The 21677-nt window shown below is 37.2% G+C and overlaps 1 protein-coding gene across 3 annotated transcripts in view; it reads right to left on the bottom strand.

Moving 5' to 3' along the window:
• RNLS (renalase, FAD dependent amine oxidase) overlaps nt 1-21677 on the bottom strand; it is a 306184-nt gene that overhangs the window by 27985 nt on the left and 256522 nt on the right. Inside the window, exon 7 of one of the 3 annotated variants that reach the window (XM_081234361.1) lies at nt 1403-4723. The exons of 1 other annotated variant lie outside the window; for it this stretch is intronic. In XM_081234361.1, the coding sequence (XP_081090487.1) occupies nt 4571-4723 (153 nt within the window). In that variant the 3' untranslated portion in view covers nt 1403-4570. Of the gene's footprint in view, nt 1-1402; nt 4724-10035; nt 11003-21677 lie in introns of those variants that run through there. One more of the 3 variants, XM_081234362.1, reaches the window with a different exon arrangement.

The following is a 21677-nucleotide window of genomic DNA, read 5'->3' as shown; positions in this document are numbered from 1 at the left end:
TCCAGGGGATGTGTTTTTAAGCGCCAAGTGGTACTGCTCCTCTAAAAGGATTTACAATGGGGCAGAGGATCGCGGAACAATGGACCGGCTGTGTGGATCTAAGATATGCCTATATTTACATAAAGCAATAGGATGGAGATTGAGATGTTATTAATCTGAGGTCCATAGACCCCGGGTGTTTAAAAATAGATTTTGGAGGGTTTGTAACCCCCTAAAACAGGAGTCAGCAAATTTTTTCTTAAAAGACCAGACAGGAAATATTTTAGGCTTTGTAGGCTATACGGTCTCTGTTGCAAACACCCCTCCCTACTGTTGTAGTGCAAAAACAGCCACAGATGATACACAAACAAGTGGGCAAGGCTATGTTCCAATAAAACTTTATTTACAAAAGCAGGCAGCTAGCCAGCAGGCTCTATGTGCATCGTTATTTTTGTTGCTGTTATTAGGAGAAAATCTTATAGCTTTCCATAGCTTCTCTAGTAGGTTCAAAATCCAAGATGGCTAAGAACTGGTCTAAATGGTCTCCAAGTTGCTCTAAATTTAGACATTCCAGGAGTCTATGATTCTGCATGCCTTTTCAATTAACACACTCTTTAGAAATTCTTTTTCCTTAGCAGGTTCATTTGATGGATTCTGCTGTGAACTCTTAAGTGGACTATAATTACTGTCTGTTGAGAAGGAAACACAGGACACAGTACCATTTCAACCCTCCCTGGCTTACCTGGCTGAAACACAAGGACATTCCAGACTGGATTATAGCAGCTCAGTCCTGAACCAGCTAGTCTGAGGTTTGCAAAGGCTTTTTCCTTTTCCCAGAGACTACATTCTGTGTTTCACTGAGGCTTCTCCACAGAAAGTACTCACTTATCCTGACCACTCTGATACACAGTTTGGATTCCTAGAGTCAGCCAGGTCTGCCCAACTATGGTGTGGAGGGGAGGGATGCTGTCAGAAGTGTCTTCTTGATGGATCTCTGCTTCTGTTTGGAGACCCTCTCTCTTCCAAGGAAACATGGTTCTTTCTCTTAGGATTCCCAGTTTCATGAGATACAGCATCTTATTTACTATCTGCGATTCCACCAACATGTACCTTTACCATGCCTCCCACTCTATGGGACTTGTCTCCCCCTAACTAGCATCTTTAGGTGAAGATGGCTAATTATATTCCATTGTGTCCACCACAGAGCCTGATACCATGATTTGCACATATATTTTAGGTTATTAGCACTGAGATCCCTGAAAGCTACAGATAGTTTTGAATTCTTGCATTACTTTTGAAAAATCAAAATAATGATTATCCTATCAACTTGAATAAAATGCAGCATTGACTGCTTTAAATTTTAGAGAAAAGAGATTATATTAAAGCAAAAAGTTACAAATGCTATAAGTCATAATGTGATGCATTTATATTCCAGATTTCTGAGAAGGGACACAGGATAAGAAGTGGGAGGGAAAAATAAGAGGGGAGAAAGAAATGGTAGAAACTAATAGAGGAGAGAATGAAACAAAGGGAATAGAGAGACAAAGAGGAATACAGAAGGAAACGCTGAATGCAGAGGAAGCCTGTTTGCTAACCAACTACTGCTGCGTTGAGATTCAGTGTCATTAGGATACAGCCATTTTTCACAGCAAGTGCCCCCCAAAGAAGGAAATAAACCAGCAAATGAAAATAACAGGAATGTAAATCACTTAGCCAGTACTTACGGAGACTTTATTCTATATTAGACTCCTGTATACATCACATCAGGATTAGTGTTAGCTCTCTGAAATGAAACATCAGTAAGAGGACCACATGGTGCTGACTGCACCTCCAACTAATATTTCAGTTCAGCTTTAATTATCATGTTCATCTGGCACCGGCATGGTGCCACGTAAATAGAAATGGGTCATGGGAGGCCTGGGTTCTTGTCCTGCATTTGATGATGTGACCTTGGTTGGCCAATCTCTGTGCCTCAGTTTCCTTATTTGTCAAATGTGAATAAGAATTCTCTGCTCTGTTTATTTCACAAGATGTTAGGAGGATGGAAATATATGTATATAATATATATATGTGTATGTATAAAATGCCAGATAAATGTAAAATTGACCTTGTTCTTTTTACTTAACAAGGTAGTAAGTAGGCGGAGGGGTGGTGATGGTGGCATTTTGCACAGAAGACTTGGTGACTCAATGACATGTCTTTGTTTCCCTCAGTAATATCTGGTCTGGGATTATTACTGCTTTCTCGATGTTTTTAGGCATACTTTTCCCCTTCAGAAACGCCAAAGGTGAAAAATACTATTTGACTGCTATAATTTGTCACCCTCGCTGCCTGAGCAAGATGTGTATAGACAGTTTAGTAATTAAGCTTTTCAACCCTGCATCATAAAGTTTTATTCCAGCAAAGTCTATATTTATCAGCTAACATGTATTAAATCACCCCACTGCTCAAGCCGTTTCTCACTTGAATATGCTCCTTTCAAAACAGAGCAGATTTCCTTGGCTGGTTTAACAAAAGTTCTTGTTTGGCAGCACTGTGGTGCTGTGGGGTCCTGTGGAGCTGACATACATACACCTTGGTAACTCTGCCAAAAGGTGCTGACCCCTATTTCTCAGGGGACTTAGCTGCCTTTGCCCTGGGTCATTTAGGGCATCCTGGCCATCTGAGGTTTGATGGCTTCTAGCACAAGATAGTCCCATATCCATTTCAATTTCTAAAAGGAAGAGGTAAATGAAAATAGAAAAACAAACTTTTGAAACATTTTCTTTCCTTATTTGAGCATCAGGGAATTGGTCTGTTTCTATCAGAGATGGATCTAAATGTAAAATGAATTTTAAAAATGATTAAATTAGCAAAGTAACAATGATCTACATACTAAGCAGGGTTGAGTGCATTCTCGTATTGCCATAGTCTTCTTTAAGCAGATGCACAATTATTAGGGAAACACACTTCGAATGAATAGATATTAAAAGTCATCAGTATTGGCTTAGGATAATTTCTGTAGGTAACCCACTCCACCTTAATAAATCATTTTCTCTCTCTTCTTGGGAGTATATACACTCATGAGATGAATATAGCATTGCTTTTAAATCTTCAGTATGCTTTCACTCAAATGGCTCCAGAATTATATTAGTTAAAAACAAAATAGTTACTTAATATATTTGAATGTACTATTTTACCATATTTTAAGGGTATAACCAGAATAAAGACAGATGTTAATCAAATATAGGCCAAAATGATGAAAGAAATCTCAATATTTTTATCATATCATACCAGAGATCACAGTAATTTCCCTTTTCCTTTCTATGCTTTCAAAAATAAGTGATATTAACCACATGTAGGCATTTCAGTTTTCCATGAATTGATTGCTAATAGGAGATGTATAATGACATTCCATAGAATCACAAAACCCACTCTGTAGTTACATAAACAAATTTTGCCCGTGCCTGTGTGTGTGTATGTATGATAGTGGGCACGTAAGTGTGAGATTTTAAATACTACCAAGCTACGGAGTCTTTGGTTGAACTTTTCTCAGTTTGAGAGGCTGCAACAATTTCTTTCCTTTCAAAATGGCAAAATGGAAGTAACCATTTCACTTTCCAAATTAGCAACAGGTAGTTTGTTTGGAAGGCTGGGGATCAATTTCTCTCCAGCCAGCAAGTCATGGGGTTGTCACTGAAGCATGTGGGTGATATGCTGAACCGCTAAGTTGGCAAATATTGAACTGTTTTAAGTGCATCTATTTTCTGGTTCAGTAAATTTTTTTGTATTAAATTCATTAAACTTGACAGAGTCTAAATGCCACAGCACATACTGTAGAGGACATAAAAGTAACAGCACTAGCCACAAGAGATAGCAAAAGGTAAAGATCAATATAATTTCTCTCAGATTCTCTTTACTTTTTTTCTTTCCTATTAAGACTGGATTTTTTTTGCTAAGGTTAAAAAGTACTGTGTGACTTGGAAAGTCAAGTTGAATCTGGTTATTTTCTGAAAATTTGAAGAGACATTTCTTTGTCAGTCAAGTTGCCCTCCAAACCACGTTCTTAGAGATGATGACATATGTGACCTACAATTCAGGATCATTTAATAACTTGGAAGAGAAATGAGAAACAAAAATTACACTCTGTTATCCACAGTTTGGAGGAATCTTGTAGTTTGGCAATTTGCAAAAATACTGAATCAAGGACATACTTGAAGATTTATAATGAGGCCTTGATAATGATTATTCTTCACTTGGGATTGAAATGTTCAAAAGAATAATAAAGGTTTCTGAACATGAACTGTTACTTTGATTTGACATAATTTTGGGGGAGAGTCATTTGTTTTTCTTAAGCACTACTTTGCCTCCAACAAGGAGTAGACATGGCAATTCAGAAAAGTGGAGAAAAGTATAAAGTACAAGGAATTTCATTCTAGCATGAGTTGTAACTATTGAAATTATAAAATTGATTTTATACTCCATATGAAAAATAACAATCAGTAAAGAACAATTTTCCGGTAATTTCTCTCAACAAAATATAAAACAAAATAATCAATGACAGAAAATTGTGAAAACCCCAAAGTACACGTAAAAAATAAGAATACAGGTACTAAATATGATTCTTTAAAGCTTCCAGAACACATAAGGCAGAAGTGATGCAGCCATCAAAGTTGGACTGAGTAAATCCATCCCCTCCACACACAAGAAAAGGTTTGAGATGAAGAGTCATTTGACCAGGAGAGTTGGCAGCAGCATTTGTAACCTGAAAATGTTAAAAAAATAATTGAAATTGACATCCTATGCTCTGTTGTGCTGTCACGTCAATGCCCACCTGGGGAACGTTTCTCTACCTGGAGAAATCAAGGTGTTTCACAACGAGCAACGGAAAACTAAGCCAAGGCCCCTTGGCTAAGTTAAGGATTAAGTGCAAACAATATACATTCACAGCTTGACTAGCGAGGCTACATCACAATTTATAAAGTGCCAGATTCGTGCTAATTGTCATTCAGCTTGAAATTTTTCACCATTGGGAGGAAAAAAAAAGTAAGGACCTCCTCCTTCCTCTACGAATGAAAACATTTTCCTCAACCAATCAGTCACAAGGGCAAGGACTACTTTTCCTTTATTCCCGCTAAGTAGAACACCATATCCTTTTAATGTCAATTATGTACTGACTTTCAATCTTGGCAAAGAAGATAGCCTGAAAACATAGAATATTTCCAACTAGTTCCATAAATTGCTCCTCTGTGCAAATGTAACCATATCTGGTCTCCCTGGAAGAGCTCAAGAAGTGCATGATTCTCGCCCAAGTGTTTACATTGAAATTTTTAAATGTTTACTTTTTCAGTTATTTGATAAGATAACCAGAAGTGTATTGAACTTCAAAATTAATAGGTCATGATCTGCTAAATTAGTTGAAAGTACAGTTAATCTTTTCATTAGGGAGAACAAAATTCATGAAATCATTCACCTATTATTGAGAACGTGCTATGTGCCAGACAAGGTGGATTCAAAAGAGATTTAAAGGGTCATGTCCTTAAGGAGTTTCCAGTTCAGCATGACTGCTGGCATATAAGTGTCTAAGGCCTAAGACAGAGTGAAAGGCAAGGTGCTATAAGAATACATGGGAGGAGGCCAGCACACCTGACAGAGGACAGAGAAAGCTTCAAAGGGGCATGGCTGGTCACTTCATGTGAGTTCTGATGGACACATAAAAGTTTGCCAGGGGAGGAAACAGGTATAGGGCTTTCCAAAGAGAAGGAGAAGCATGTGTAAACGTCACAGTCTATGGATGCTGTTTAGGAATCTGTGGGGCAGGTCACAGTGTCTGTGTGTGTGTGTGTGTGTGTGTGTGTGTGTGTGTGTGTGTGTTGGGGGAGAGGGCTGACAGGAGGAAGGGACATAACTGAGAGGCTAAATAAGAGGAATATTGTGTTTCAAATTTTAAAAACACAAAATTTATAAATAAAGTCTATTAAGAATTTAGAATTTACTATATATGCACCAAAAGTAGGGAGAATCAGCTGAAGTCTGGGACTTATTTTATTTTGTACAACCAGGTTTATAATATTTGAAATGATGAAAAAGGTATAGAGGTTATTTCCTGGAAAAATTATTCTCTAAATTGGAATGTATGTTGCTAACAAGCATTCAAAGCCAGTGGAATGAGCTGGAGATGAATGTATTTATCTTGGACACTGGTGGTTTGGCTACTGAAGCACCAAAAACTCCCTAAAAAACCAGATTACACAAAGCTATTATAAAGGCAATCTCACTTGGGACTACTTTCCCGCACAACTTCAGGGGGCGCCATTCACATAAACTACAACGTGGCAGTTCTGGTCTCTCTTATACAGTGTTTTCATGAAGAGTAATAGAATAAGGCCCATGAGGATTTGCTTGTTTAAAAATCACACCAAAAAATCAAGAAATGTATAAATGCTATTTGGATTATGCAGCTGATTTACGTTTTTGATAGGCTGAATTAGTATATGCTTTTATAATTTTTTTAAATCTTTGCATAGATATTTTTATTTATATGCCATATTTTGCTTTAAAAAAGGAGGTGGTACAATCATTTCCTTCCTGAATCACTTAAGATATGGACCTTTAAAGGCCTGTATCAGATACAAATGTTAAAAGTATCCCCTCACTTTTCTGGAGGTCACTTGATAGCAATATCATCTATCATAGACATAGCAGATAATCTTTTAAGAAAATTAGGTCATAGTTTTAATTTATGTTGAATAATAATTTATTTTCCCCCCAGCTTTATTGAAGTATAATTGACAAATAAAAATTGTGTATATTTAAGATGTACAACTTGATGTTGTATTATATGTATACATTGCAAAATAATCATCATAGTCAAGGTAATTAATGAGATCTGCTCTCTTAGCAAATTTCAAGGGTACAATACAGTATAATTAACTATAGTCATGTTGCTGTACATTAGATTGCTAGAACTGATTCATCATATATAACTGAAATTTTGTACCCTTTGACCAACATCTCCTTATTTTCCCCTCCCACCAGCCCCTGGCGATCACCATTCTACTCTCTGCATCTACGCATTTGACTATGTTAGATTCCACATGTAAGTGAGATCATGCACTATTTGTCTTTCCATAGCCAATAATCTTGAAATGGGTAGAAAAGATCTTTGAGTGGCTAAAATAGCACATAGTACAGACACTGAAGCACAGACTTGGGTGTTCAGTCGGAGCTTTTGAATCTCCTGCTTTAGATGGAATTTAAACAAGTTGGATGATTTGATTTGTCGGTGAAACACTAAGGGAGAAAGAAAACTGCTGGGCTCCTATATATTAGTGATTTTAGAACATGACAATTCGTAGTCTGAAAGCAAGGGATGCTGTAGAAACACTCAAAAACCAGACAGGGCTGGGAAAAAGCCTGGCAGTCTGGGGTCACTTAGTGGAGGGCAAATAACTTTCTGGCTCTTAATAGTCCCCCAGGGTACTAGCTATTAGTTTTCCTGAAATCATTAATGCTCATGATGAAGGCCCCAATATTCCAGAATCAACTCTAATAAGCATAAAGTATTAATTGTTGGCATTTCTCGAATGTTCACTGCATACCAAATGTGTTACACGCACACCCCACTTAATTCACACAGCAACCTATGAGGTAGTTGCTACTATTCTCATTTTATAGCTGAGAAAGCTGAGACTCAGAAAGATTTTCCTGAGGACAGAAAGTTCGGAGGTGAAGAAACATTCAAACAAAGCAGAACTCCTGAACTCGCCCCTCCAACCCCTTCAGAAATGTTTCCATAAAGACTTAATTTAAGTAAAATAAAACAAAAATGTTTAATAGTCATCTGGAAAATTCACATAAATGGGATAACTCATTCATACATATTCATATACATATACCTATATGTGTGTCTATGTTTATACACACACATATATAAATCTCCATTTGTAGTAAAGTTTTGATACATTCCAGCTGACATCCCTGTCTGGATAAACCATGGTACTATTACACATTAGACAAGTATTAAGCAGGAGGTAGCTTAAGGAAAAACGTTCTGCCTAGGGGTGAGGTGGTAATTTATCGGTGCTGTGTAATTTCATTTGATGAGTGGTAAGTGCCAGATGCCAGATCACATGGCTGGAAAACTGGGCCACTGATTAGCCAGTCTGCAGTTGGGATGAAATCAATCTTGCTGCATTTAGGTGAATTCGCCCATTTTACAATTACCCAATGAGGAAAATATGAAAACATGAAGGGTGTGTTGGCAACCTCCTTCACCCATGTGAAGTAGAGAGCCCTGCAGTGGAGCAGCACGTAATTGTCAAAGCCACAGTCTCTCACAGTAATGCAGCCTTTGGCTACGCTTCCAGCCACAGTGAGGAACCACAGCTCAATGACTGTGTTTAAGAGAGATGTCAGGGCTGAAACAACCCCTTGGAAATCCAGGATGCTTGGGCTCACATGTGTGCCAGGGTGGGTAAGAGAGAACTCAAACTGCAGAAGCTGATACTGCAGGTCACTAATATAATGGTTCTGTATATTTAGGTGATGACTGGACTGGACATACAAATTCAAAGCAGAAAAAGCAGTTTTACAGCTAAGTGATTTAAACCCATGTGTGTCTTGTGACTCCTCTCCACCTGTAGAATAAACTGCAAACTCCTCAGCCCCCCATGGAAGGCCCTTCATAACCCAATCTTAGCTCCATCCAAGCCTCCCCTCTTGCTGCCTCTCTCACTTCTGCCATGTGTCCTATCTACATTCAAACTAAGGTTCTTCAAGCACATCCTCCTTTGTTGTGCTTCTGTGACTTTGAACAAGTCATTCTGCTTAGTGATGTTGTATTGTTCCCTCTCTTTTCTGCCAAGTAATTTGCTTATCCTTTAAGAACTAGCACAAATGTCACCTGCTCAGAGGTCTTCTTGCTCTGCCAGGCAGGGTAAGTGCCTTTTCAGCATGTTATTTATATCTATTATGTTACTTGCTATTTTGCACTGTAATTATGTCCATGCCTGTCTCCCTTCCTAGACTGCATGCTCTGAAAAGTGAGGACTGTGATGCACTAATCTTTGTACCCAAGGCTGAAAATGGTGCCTAGCCCACATGAAGTGTGCAATAAGTGTTTATTGAGTTTAAAAAAAGACAGAATATCGTACACATAGTTGATCAAATGGTGTTCATAGGGAACCAGCTACACAAGAAGTGTTGTTCAGTGGCTCCCACAGAGCTGGCAGAAGCTCAAATGGAAGAGCTATTTTATTTAGAAGGCTCTCAGTAATGATAAACGTCTCTGCGAACTGCTTTATGTGAATGTCTCCTATGTCATGTATTAAATTAAACTACAGAAATTTGCTGATTCTGTAGGTCAGAAATGGTAAAATACTGTCAACTTTTATATGATTTAACCTAATAGTTTCTTTTTATAATGATTATTAATTGTGAAAAGTCACACAAAAATAGTCCCTTGGGTGTGAGAATGAAATTAAAGATGAAAAGAAAGAGGGAGGCAGACAAGTAGGCTAAATGGGTATTTCCACAAAATTATAGTTGACGGTTAGCAAAAAAATTCAGTGACACACATGACAATGTACCTTCTTTCTTCCAAACCTATGTTGACAGCTAAAGCTTGTCCTTGGACTGTCAGAAGTCTACCCATAGAACAATCTCATTGATTTGGCCTACACGGTGGCTCTATTTTAGGGTGACCAGTTCTAGTTGGCCATTCAGCCCATTTGTTTACTTTCTGAAATATGGCACTAGGTGATATTCAAGTGAGCTAGGCAAGAATTAAGGTCTCATAAGCTTTAATCCTAGCTGTGCAACTAACTTGAAAGAACTTGGACAACCTATGAACAATCAGGTGCTTGCTGCAGCTTGTTATGGATGTAGATTATACTTCATTTCATTGAATCTAAGGCATCATCAATATTTTAAGTACCAATGAGAAAAATTTTTAAATGGTGTCAGCATGACACAAAGCTTTATTTTATACTTACTAGAGAAGTTCTTTTAGAATTATCTACATGTAGATCTTTTGCAAACATAAAAAGGAAATCAAAGAGGAATAAGTTGGTTAGCTTTTCCAGAATCTTCACATTCAGAGTTTGACTTCTGTGAAGCACTCTTTCACTAAGGGTGTCAATGTCCATGCTCTTCCCCACACAATCTGTCCTCTGTGCAGCCTTGAGCGCTGGCCATGCACCATTTCTTACAAGAGTGCTCCACTGAATTGTCCTTTCTGGGGTTTTCCTCCAAGACGCTGATACCTGTTCTTCAAGTTCTGATCGTACACTTTCTCTCCAGTGGGAAAGAAAGGTTTTTAGGTAGCAACCAAGGCTCATATTCTTTTCTCAAATGGTCCTTAAATTATTTGTTACTTTAAATATCAAGGGGTTGCGGTGGTGGTCCCACTGTTAGACCACTAACAATAACCAAATTCACATGTGTGAACACTACATCCTGACGGTCTCCTGGTGCATACCGATTTGATGGCATCTTACAATTGATAAAATACGGCAAATATTAAATAGGGTAAGAGAAGAAGTACTTGTTATGCATTTACTAACTTACTAGTTAGTAAATGCATAACTAGGATAAAGATACTGAATGGCAGGATCCTTTAAGCAGGGCCTTTTCAGGCAAGAAGCATCTCAGTGTCAGGATTTCTAAGGTCTTCAGCATTGCTGGTTTAAACCCTCCATTTTCTTAATTCACCCAAATGAGCAGCCTCAGGTGAAACTGACAGAGATGGACTGGTTATCACAGAATCGATTTGTTCACTTACAAAGGTAAATTTACCGATTCCAGAACCGAATCTTGTTGTCTGCCCAGACCATTCATCTTAGTGGGCAAATTTCCTCAACTGTAACATAGATTATAGGGGTGACACATGTGCAGTATCTCCTGACAGACATCACTAATCAATTGTGGCATTCTTCTCCACTGAGCCCAGAAGTGGCCTCAGCATCCTTCTCACTTCATCGCTTCAGGCAGCCACTACCAGTCAATTGGAGTTGGCACTTGAGAGGAATCCTATATACCAATCCTGGACTAGAAGATTGCAGAGCAAACATGTAATTAGAAATAAGAGAATTAAATATTCTTTACTGTTTTTTCCCCCGCTTTTCCCGTTAAGCCAGGAGAGTCTGATGCATTGCCTTTGTCCAAAGCAGAGATATTTCAATGCCAAGAATTAGAATCACATCGGGAGCCATTTCCTCTAATGATGCTGGAAGCTCAATTCCAATTCCTTCTAATAACCTTCTAGTAACCTCCTTCTAGACCATTGCCCTTCCATGGGTCACATCGGGTCTTTAACTGCTGGGTGAAAATAAAATACATATATTTTGTCTACAACCATAGTTCTATAAAACTGTGTGTTACAAGTATCAGGGCTTGTAGGAAGATAGAGTTGGTGCAGGTAATTCAAAACTTAAAGAACTTTGAAAGCACTAACAAAAACAATAAAGTAAAGTGACTAGCAAGATTAATAACATTTTCCCAGCCTCTAAATCTAGGGACATCTTTGCAGCCTAAACTCTGGGGCTTATGCTTCCTCCTTTGAGATGTAATAGGTCCTGAGGGGAAGCTGCTTCTAAAAGAGACCAATTTGACCAAAATTAAAAATATCCAGGATATAGCCTTCTTCATCAGTCCATCATTTTACCAAAGGGGAAATGTTATTTCATCAGCACTTACACTTTTGCTGAAGAGCATAACATGGAAAACCCAGTGGTTCTTGAGGCCTCTGTCACAGCCACTATGGCACTAAAGGAAGAGACCTCTGGAGATTTTCAGTTTTATTCTTAAGATTTTCATATTTGCTGAAGCAAATATTTGTTTGCTTGTGAGAAAACGTAAACATGTACAAAACCAATACGATTCCCCTGTGGTACTACTGCCCTCCTATTTCTCAATTGCATTTGAAAGAATTCACATTAAAAAAACGCTCTGGTGTTATAAAAGACTGTAGGTAATTTTATTGTTTGCTTATGTTGCTCTACATTCTTCAGGGTCACTTTATTTAAACTTGGGTATGCCTGAGTCTTGACAGCAGATGGAGATGTCTAAACCATCACTTGTGCTTTTGATACACACACTACATCTTTTTTTTTTTTTTTTTTTTTTTGCGGTACGCGGGCCTCTCACTGTTCTGACCTCTCCCATTGCGGAGCACAGGCTCCTGATGCGCAGGCTCAGTGGCCATGGCTCACGGGCTTAGCCGCTCCGCGGCATGCGTGATCTTCCCGGACTGGGGCACGAACCCGTGTCGCCTGCACTGGCAGGCGGACTCTCAACCACTGCACCACCAGGGACGCCCCACACTACATCTTTTGAATTGGGTTTTAATCAATTCCAATGTCAGAGGGTGACTTTCCCTAAACTGTCCCTGGATTTCAAGGGAATGTTATTGTCTCCTAGTTGCACACTAACTTGATTGGGGTAAGCTCTGAGTAATAATATCTTTGTGTTGGCATTTCCCCTGTCCATTGTGTTTGTGAGGTACTGACCACACTGGCAATATGAATAGCTAGGAGGCCTGAGATGGTATGGAGCTGATTCATACATTTCCTCACTTCCTCTACTCTGCTGCCAGTGTAAACCTGAACCCATGCCACAGTACATAAACAGCAGAAATTGAATATTTGGTTAACTTATTCTTTTAGAGCCCATATGCAAAGCTCAAAGGTAGTGGTTCCCAAAAGTCAATCTATGGCAAGAAGAGAAAAAATAAGAATTACGAACTTTTTCATAGAGCAAAATGTATTCTATTTATAAATTGTTATGAGGTGATATCTTTACTACATATTTTTGGGTGGGTTATTCTTTGCATTAAATGCTTGTAGTTATGTTTTACTTTTTAAATTCTTAATTGCAGAATAAAAAGATAGCAATATTATGTTGGTTCCCAAAATAGTTAGAGGGATTTTACTAGTCCATGAAGTAAACATGCTTGGAACCACTGCCCTGGGGTGAGGTGCTTGATGTGGCTCAGAGCAGAGTCTCTGTCAGCCTGAGGAATGTTGCCCATAAAAGAGGGGTTGGGGAGAAGCAAAGGTCGGCTTTGAAAAACTATCAGTAACCTCAGGTAACACTGGACAACCTAAGTTTGGACTTGGTGAGTGGATGAGTAATTTTAAAAAATGGAATAAAATCTTGTGTAAAACTTATTTCCCAGAAACTTGCACAACCTCCCTTTTATACAAATATTAATTTAGATAGACCTAGAATCTGGGGTAAAACATTTTGTTTGTTTACCTGAAGCGAAATTTTCAGGTAGTAATCATAAAAGGTGTGGAGAAAAATAGGAATGGGGGAAAAAGACTTAATCAAATGTGGAATACATACATACCTCCAAATTGCAAGTACCTAGAAGGTAAATGTGGTTTGTATTGATTCTCTGTTTACATCTTCCCACTGTTACCATATTCCCAAGGCATTGATTATAAGCATCTATATATGCCTGTTTACCAAAACAGGGAGAAATGTAAATAAATGAAGGAGAGACCATAACTTATGCTGATGTCAATTGAAATGTTTGTTTACATATTTATAGATGGGGAACTAGTCCAGGCACTCTGAAAAAGATGAGACTGTAGTGTTGTGACAATAATGAAAAATACTACTGACCCCTAAGTAAATTTCTGTGATACAGGAAAGGGAGAGCTGAGAAATGAAAGTTGAATACAGATTTTTTTAACAGTACAAAATGTTTTCTATTGGCCAAATTAAAAATGTAATATGTCTATCCCTTTCTCTTATTTTTTTTAAGGTCCCTCTGGAGTTTGATGAAAAGGCAGTAAGATGTCGTTGATTCCTCTACATTTAATTCACCAATATTATAACTTGGTAAGAGATATTTGATGTTTAAAAGCCTTTTGAGTCCTCAGAAATAGGAAGCTATGGGAACTGTGTTTTATTCATTCTTGTATTTCCAGCATCTCCATTTACATCTCCATTGTACATGGTTGGTATCGAATAAATGTTTGCTCAAAGGATGTATGTACACGGGCCAACAAAAAAACTAATTCAAACTTTTGAAATCTTTAAATTCTCAGTGTTCAAGTGGTCTTTAAATGTGGTGGAATTTTTTTCTCTATGAAAATAACTTCCCTTGGTTTCTCTGTCTCTGAATTTTTCTTTTTCCTTCTGTGTCATCACACCTCACCATTCTAACTCCTTTCTTGAGCAACTCCATTGTCCAGGAAACAACTATTCTGGTGTCCAAAATCCTTGCGCTGACACTTATGTCATCACTCCTGGAAAGCTGAATTCTCTGTCTCTAGCTCACATTTTGTGGAGTCCAGGCAAAGGCACTAGGAATATTTGAATCAGTCTGAATTTCAAATAGGTAGTAAAGATGGTTTCATACCCAGATAATTCACCCTCATCTCGTAAAATGTCATTGTATAAAGAATACCTTGAAAGGGGTATAAAATAGAACTAGATGAGTGTGTATGTGTGAATGCCTATGTGTGTGTATAAAGGGATATACAGATGTCTGCCTTTATTTCAAAAGATGGAGACCATAGTGACACAGTCTATGCTATTTCCATAGATTATAGCTAAACTGCACTGAGACTGCACAGACATAAAGTCTAAATAATCCTTTAAATAACTTTTTCCCTTGGAGATGGTAAATACATTCTTGAAAGCTACAGGTGTGACAAAGGATAAAAAACACAATTTTTCTGGATGACCTAGCCAATTTATGTCTAATTTTTTTATCTTTTAAAAATTCTTTCTTAGAAGAGTCAACTCTCCATGTGCAGATTTTTGTGGCACAGCCAGAAATCACAGACATATGGAATATATTTTTTACATTCTTAAGAAAAGTGTTGATAAGGATTATTTCTTAACCATATACCGCATATTATTGAAGATAAGTGATACTCAGAACTGGGATAATAATGACACATTCAGGGTGCTGATGATACCACTTAATCTATTTTTAGGTATATTTCCTTAAAAAATATTGTACCTCTTTTGGTCACTCGTGTTTGAGGCTCTCAATCCTATATTATGTTATAGTACTTAATATTCATAAAGAGCTTTATCAACACATGGTTGATTTCCTGCAGAGATGGTACATTTTAAATTGGTTCTTATGTGTTATGTGCATCATCTTATCTTGCCTCTGTTCTACTCATCTCTCCAGCGTTCTATTATATTTAACAGTGATTTCATAAACCCGTTTCTTTGTTGTGCTTTAGGGAAAGGTTTGCTTGTATTTTGGGCTTCTGGCTACAGAGCTCTGTATCTGGTACACAGAGAGCTGCTGTAAAATTACTATTGGTTGCAATATCCTAGGTGTGAAGAAAGTGATCTAGTTTGGTCAATTCTCAGTGTAGCTTTTCTCTTTATTGGTATTTGTCTATTCTATTTTAATAAAACATTGGGTAGATGCAGGCAGAAAGCGCCACAAATCAGTTCTATGGTCCATGTAGCAGCTTTAGTGCGCTCGAACTGCAAAGGACATACTTTGCTGAAATTGTATATTCAATTGGTGATGTCTACATTGAATTCTTTTAGACCTATTCTGTCTTTTAAAGTCCTGAAAACACTGGAGCAGTCTACTTTGATGAGGACTTATTCAGAACAAGCACACAATAAAGAATGAGATACTGTTTTCTCTATAGTACTGTGGCAGTAATAATGGACAAAACAACAGTCGTATTACATTTCCCTTTAAAGTTTTTAATTTAATAGAAAGTCGTTCTGTCCTTCAGCAAGTTTTAGTATATTCATTCATTAACTCTTCAAATATTTGTTGTGCCCCTGGTAGCTGCCGAGCACTGTATAAGGTGTGAGGGTACAAAAACCAGTTCCTACTTACAAGGTGATTTAACAGACTTGAATCCTTTTGTTTTCATCTAAATATAAATGTTGCATCACAATCTCTCAAACCATCCAATTGCTTGGGCTCCAAGGATGTAGAGGGCCAAAAATGCTTTTGATTTTGAGTCAAGAGAGAAACTTAAAAATCGTCTTTCCTACTCAGCTGAGCCTAATCACTACTTCTCCCCCACTTAAGTTAATAGCTGCTTAATTTCCCACTAATTCAATCCTTCTTCATCCCTTCTCCCATTCCCTTTCCCTTCTTCTTGACAACCGAGAAGCATGGCCATTATTTCTTTCTGGTTCTCATTCATGTTGAACAGACCCAATAGCTTTTTGGTTGGGTTCTGAAATTATGGCAAAAAGACTGCAGCTATTTTGATCATCAGGTCTAGAAACAACCTTCTTTCTACTTTTAATACTGTGAAAATAAAAGGGTCAATGCTTGTGCTCCTCAGACAATAATGGAGTTAAAAAAACAAGTGGTTTTTAAAGTCAGATTAATTGAGGTATAATTTACATACAGTAAAATTCACTCTTTTTTATGTGTACTGTTCTATAAATTTTGACAATGTACACAGCTGTGTAACTACCACTATAAAACAATATAGAGAACGTTCTCATCAGCCTCCCCCAAATTCCCTGTGCCTCTTTTTTTAGTTAACCCCATTCACCCAATCACAGCCCCTGGCGTGAGTGATTTGTCCCTACAGTTTTGCCTATTCCAGAAAGTCATACAAATAGAATAATAAAGTATGTAGCCTGAGTCTGGATTCTTTCACTTAGATAATGCTTCTGAGATTTACTCATGTTTATTGCAAATATTATCAGTTTGTTCCATTTTATTACAGTGTAATTTTGCATTTATGGATGTGCAACAGTTTCGACCATTACCAGGTAATTAATATTTGAGATATTTCTAGATTTTGCCTATTATTAATAAAGCTGCTACAAACATTCACATATAGTTTTGATGTGGATATATGACTTCATTTCTCTTGGGTAAATTCCTAAGAGTGGGGTTGCTGGGTCATATAGTAAGTGTATATTTAACTTTGTAAGGCACTGTGAAACTCTTTTCCTAAGGGGCCATGCCATGCTGCACTCCCACGGTGATACGTGAGAATTCCAGGTGCTCCACATCCCCGTCAGCATTTGGGGATGAATTTTTGATTTGAGCCATTCTAGTAGGTGTGTCATGGTATCTCATTGTCATTTTAATTTGAATTTCCCCAAGGACCAATGATGTTCAGCATATTTTTGTGTGCTTGCTTGCCACCCACATCTTTTTTTTTTGTGGGTGGTAAAATACACGTAACATGAAATTTATCATTAGTAGTCACTGGCAAACATTTATTTTCTGTCTCTATGAATGTGCTTATTCTGGAATTTCATATAAATGGAATCATTCAAGATGAGGCCTTTGTGTCTGGTTTCTTTCACTTAGTGTAACATTTTCAAGGTTCACCCATTCTGTAGCATGTACCAACTTCATTGCTTTTTATGGCTGAATGATATTCCATCTTATGAGTATACCACATTATATTTATCCATTCATCAGCTGGATTGTTTCTACCTTTGGCTATTGTGAATCATGCTGTTGTGAACATTTGTGTATACAGCTTTATGTGAACACGTTTTCAATTCTTTTGGGTTTATACCGAGTATTGGAATAGATTGATCATACTGTAATTCTATGTTTATTTTATTCAGGAACTGCCAAACTGTTTTCTACAGTGGCTAAACCATTTTATATTCCCACCAGCAAGGTACGAGCATTCCAATTTCTCTATATCCTTACCAGCACTTATTTTTCGTTTTTTAAAAAAAATTATAGCCATCTTAGTGGTTGTGAAATGGTATCTCATTTGGTTTTAGTTTGCGTTTCCTTAATGACTAATGATGTGGGCATCTTTTCATGTGCTTGTGGACCATTTGTATCTTCTTTGGAGAAATGTCTATTCAAGTCCTTTGCCCAGTTTTAAATGGAACGGTTTGGCTTTCTGCTATTGATTTATAAGAGTTCTTAATATATTCTGAATAGTAGACCCATATCAGACAAGTGATTCACAAATATTTTCTCCTATTCTAGTGTTGTTTTTTCACTTCCTTGCTAATCCTTCTGTGCACACAAGGTCTGAATTTTGATGAAGTCCAAATTACCTACTTTTTTTTTTCTTGTTACTTATGCTTTTGGCTTTATACTTAAGAAACCACTGCTGAATACAAGGTCATAAAGATTTATCACCTATGTTGTCTTCTAGGAGTTTTATGATTTTAGTTCACATATTTATGTTTTCAATCCATTTTAGGTGAATTTTTGCATGTGGTGTAAGGTAAGGGTCCAACTTCATTCTTTTGTATATGGATATCCTGTTGTTCCAGCACTATATGTTGAAGAGACTAGTCCTTTTCCATTGAATGTTTTGGGGAACCTTGTCAGAAATCAACTCACCACAGGTATGGGTTTATTTCTGGGCTCTTGATTCTATTCCATGATCTATATGTCTATTCTTATGTCATTACCACACTGTTCTGATTATGATAGCTTTGCAGTAAGTTTGGAAATCAGAAAGTGTAAGTCCTCCAACTTTATTCTTTTTCAAGATTGTTTTGGCTATTTGGGGTCCCTTGCAACTCCATGTGAATTTTTGAATTAGCTTTTCCATTTCTGCAAAGGCCACTGGGATTTTGATAGACACTGTAATAAATCTGTAGGTCACTTGGGATAATATTGTCATCATAAAAATATTAAGTCTTGCAATCTATGAACATGAGATATCTTTTATTTATTTATTTAAGTCTTTAATTTCTTTCAGCAATGTTTTGTGGTTTCATTGTAGAACTCTTACACCTCCATGGTTAAATTCACACCTATCCTTTGTGAAGTGCTCTTTCAAATCTTTTGCCCAGTTTTAAGTAATTGGGCCATTTGTTTTCTTATTACTGATTTGTGAGTGTTCTTTATATATTCTGGATACCAGTCTTTTATCAGATATATGTTTTTGCAAACATTTTCTCCAAGTCTATGGCTTGTCTTTTCATTTTCTTAACACTGCCTTTCAAAGACATTTTAAAAATTTTGATCAAGCTCTATTTATCAATTTATTCTTTTATGGTTTGTGCTTTTTGCATGCTATCTAAGAAATGTTTGCCAAACCAAAGATTGTAAAGATTTTCTCCTATGTTTTCATCTAGAAGTTTTATAGTTGAAGGTATTATATTTAGGTCTATGATCCATTTTTAGTTAATTTTTGTATACAGTGTGAAACTTGGACTTTTGAATGTAAAAGTGACATATTCAGTTTCTATTTTGCTGCTCACCCATTGTGTCATGTTAGGCAAAGCAGTCAATTTGAACCTCAGTTTCCTCATTTAAACAAAGATGCTTCCTGATCTGTCAGAATTGTTGTGAGGCTCAAATGAAAACAAGTATAAAAGTACTTTCTAAAATCAGAGTATAAATGTTAATTATTATTTCTAACTGACAGCAGCCAACAGAATGATGGTAGAAGAATGTGTCATAAATGGAGGAAAGCCAGATCTCAATTACCATCAGTAGAGTGAGTGTTTAAAAGCAATAGATTTTAAATAGACCTGTGTTTGAATTACATTTTTGCCACTTCCTAGTGGATGAACCTCACACAAGGCACTGAGCTCTCAACTCCCCAACTTTCTGACCTATGCAATGGGGAAGGAGTATAAACCTTCACAGGGTAGAGATGAAGCGAGTTACATACAGAGCCTAGTGAGCTACACAGAGTAGGGGATTAATAAATGGCATTTTTGAGAGAGAGAGAGAGAGAGAATGATTATGCATATACACTGTCTAATAAAATGATGGTGTAGATTGTCATGGTTTATATGAATGCTATAACAGATGATGGCAAGATCAAGATGAAAAGCAAGAATGTATCTTGCACTCTCCTGCCTCTGGAAAAGTGTACACAATGTTAGAACATCATTCCAACATCATTCCCTTTGCCCCTCTGACTTAATCTTGTAGGATTTAGCTCAAATGACATGTTCTTTTAGGAAGCTATTTATTACCACTTTCTCCTCAAATCTGCTCTGTGTGCACACAGTACATTGTGTATCCCTTTCTTAAAACAAACTGTACCATATCATGATTATCTGCTTATTGGTCAGCCTTGTTGATTATATGGGAAGGTCCTTGAATGAAGGGAGCTGTCTTTGAGTCTATAGAATCCAGTATAATGTCTGGCACATAGTAGGAACTCAATAAATGTATGCTAAATGAAAAGATGAATATATATTATTAATTTCTAATGTTGGTATAAATAGCGTTTGTTAACTGAACTTTTTAGTTCAGCTTGTTAGTTTTAGAGCATAATACTGATGTCTATTCTAAACAGACCAAGTGGACTTCCCTTTATGGGAAAGGCCTATTTCTTTTAGGTTGTCCACACCCATATAATAACATCCATCATCCAGTTTTCAGTAGTAATACTGGGCGCAGATGAATATATTTTGCATTTGTACAGGAAAAATGACACAGCCTCCTTTTTAAAGTTTTCTGTAAAGTAATGCTGTTCAAAATAGCTTTTTTGGAAAAGTGTGATGCTGACTACATGGCAGGGTAAGTTCCTGTCATGAGTACTTGAAAAAAAATGATTTAATTAAATTCATATGTGTTAAAACGTTGAATAGCTCATATAATATGGAATTTTATGAAAAGGGGAAATACCTGCCCATATAAACTTCAATTAAACTGTGACTGAACATCCCTAATTCAATGATCAGAATTTCTCAGCTGATGATCTCATGCATATGTAGTTACCTCAGAATAAAGTGAAGCAACTGGCTAGTTCTGTGCCAGTGAGAAATAGGTGAGAGATTACTCAAAGGAATGCTCAGGACTGACACCTGTTAGATTTCCTGCTCTTGGTAGATTGGGTCATGTCATAGTCCATCAATCCCAAAGGGCCTGTTTTGGCTCTCCATGGGTCACTTACAGCACATAGGCAAGAGTGTTCTTGTGGCCATAATTTCATGCCAGGAAATTTTGACTCATGTCATAAATTGTGTTAAATTACCAGACAAGATAGTTTCGGAATGAATGGCAAGAAGCTGAAAAATCTATAAGCTGAAAAAAACTGACAAGAGTTCCTTGTCCTTGTGTCCACCGGGATACACCACTTTTATCTCATCTTGTCTGATGTTAACAGTCCCTATGGTATGACTTAGTGTCACAGCCCCTGGCATTGAGTCAGTCCTTCTGAAATATCCTTGTCCAGAACTATCTGTGTATGTGAAACAAAGAGAAAAGACAGAGACTCTGAAAAGAGAAGAGAGTAAGAAAAAATTAAAAAGTAGGACAGCATGTGGGCATGAAGAGAGGTACCAGAAAAGAGAGCAAGAGACACACAGAGCTCATCTACTAAGAAATAACCATGGAATCACTCCTCTCCTCCTCCTCCTCTTGTTACCCCTATTTAATAATATTAATTGAGAACTTGCTTTGTGCTAGTTTTGTAGTAAATGTTTTCTACTGTGTTCTCTCCTTTTATTCTGACCACAACCCTATGAGGGAGGTTCAGTTGTACCATTTACAGATGGGGCCCTAAGGCTTAGAGTTACAGTCTAGCTTGCTCAAAGGCACTGTGAGAGCTGGGGTTTGAACCGAAGTCTGTCTGACTCCAAAGTCCAAGATCATAATCACACCACGTTATCAAAAATCCAGGAATTACAAGACACAAATATGGGAGAAAAGTCTTAGTGGCAGAATGACCAAAAGAGCATGATTTTATCCTAGAAATAAATTACAAAACAAAACATCTAATGTATTTAACTGATAAACACAACTGATTATTGTCTTTCAAAGCACTTATCCTAGAAGGCCTTATGGTTAAATCTGTAGT

The sequence above is a fragment of the Mesoplodon bidens genome, assembly GCF_964165515.1.
Source record: "Mesoplodon bidens genome assembly, chromosome: 1".
Lineage (NCBI taxonomy): Eukaryota > Metazoa > Chordata > Mammalia > Artiodactyla > Ziphiidae > Mesoplodon > Mesoplodon bidens.
Note: the sequence above shows the minus strand (reverse complement) of the source record. Positions and strands in the feature narration are given on the sequence as shown.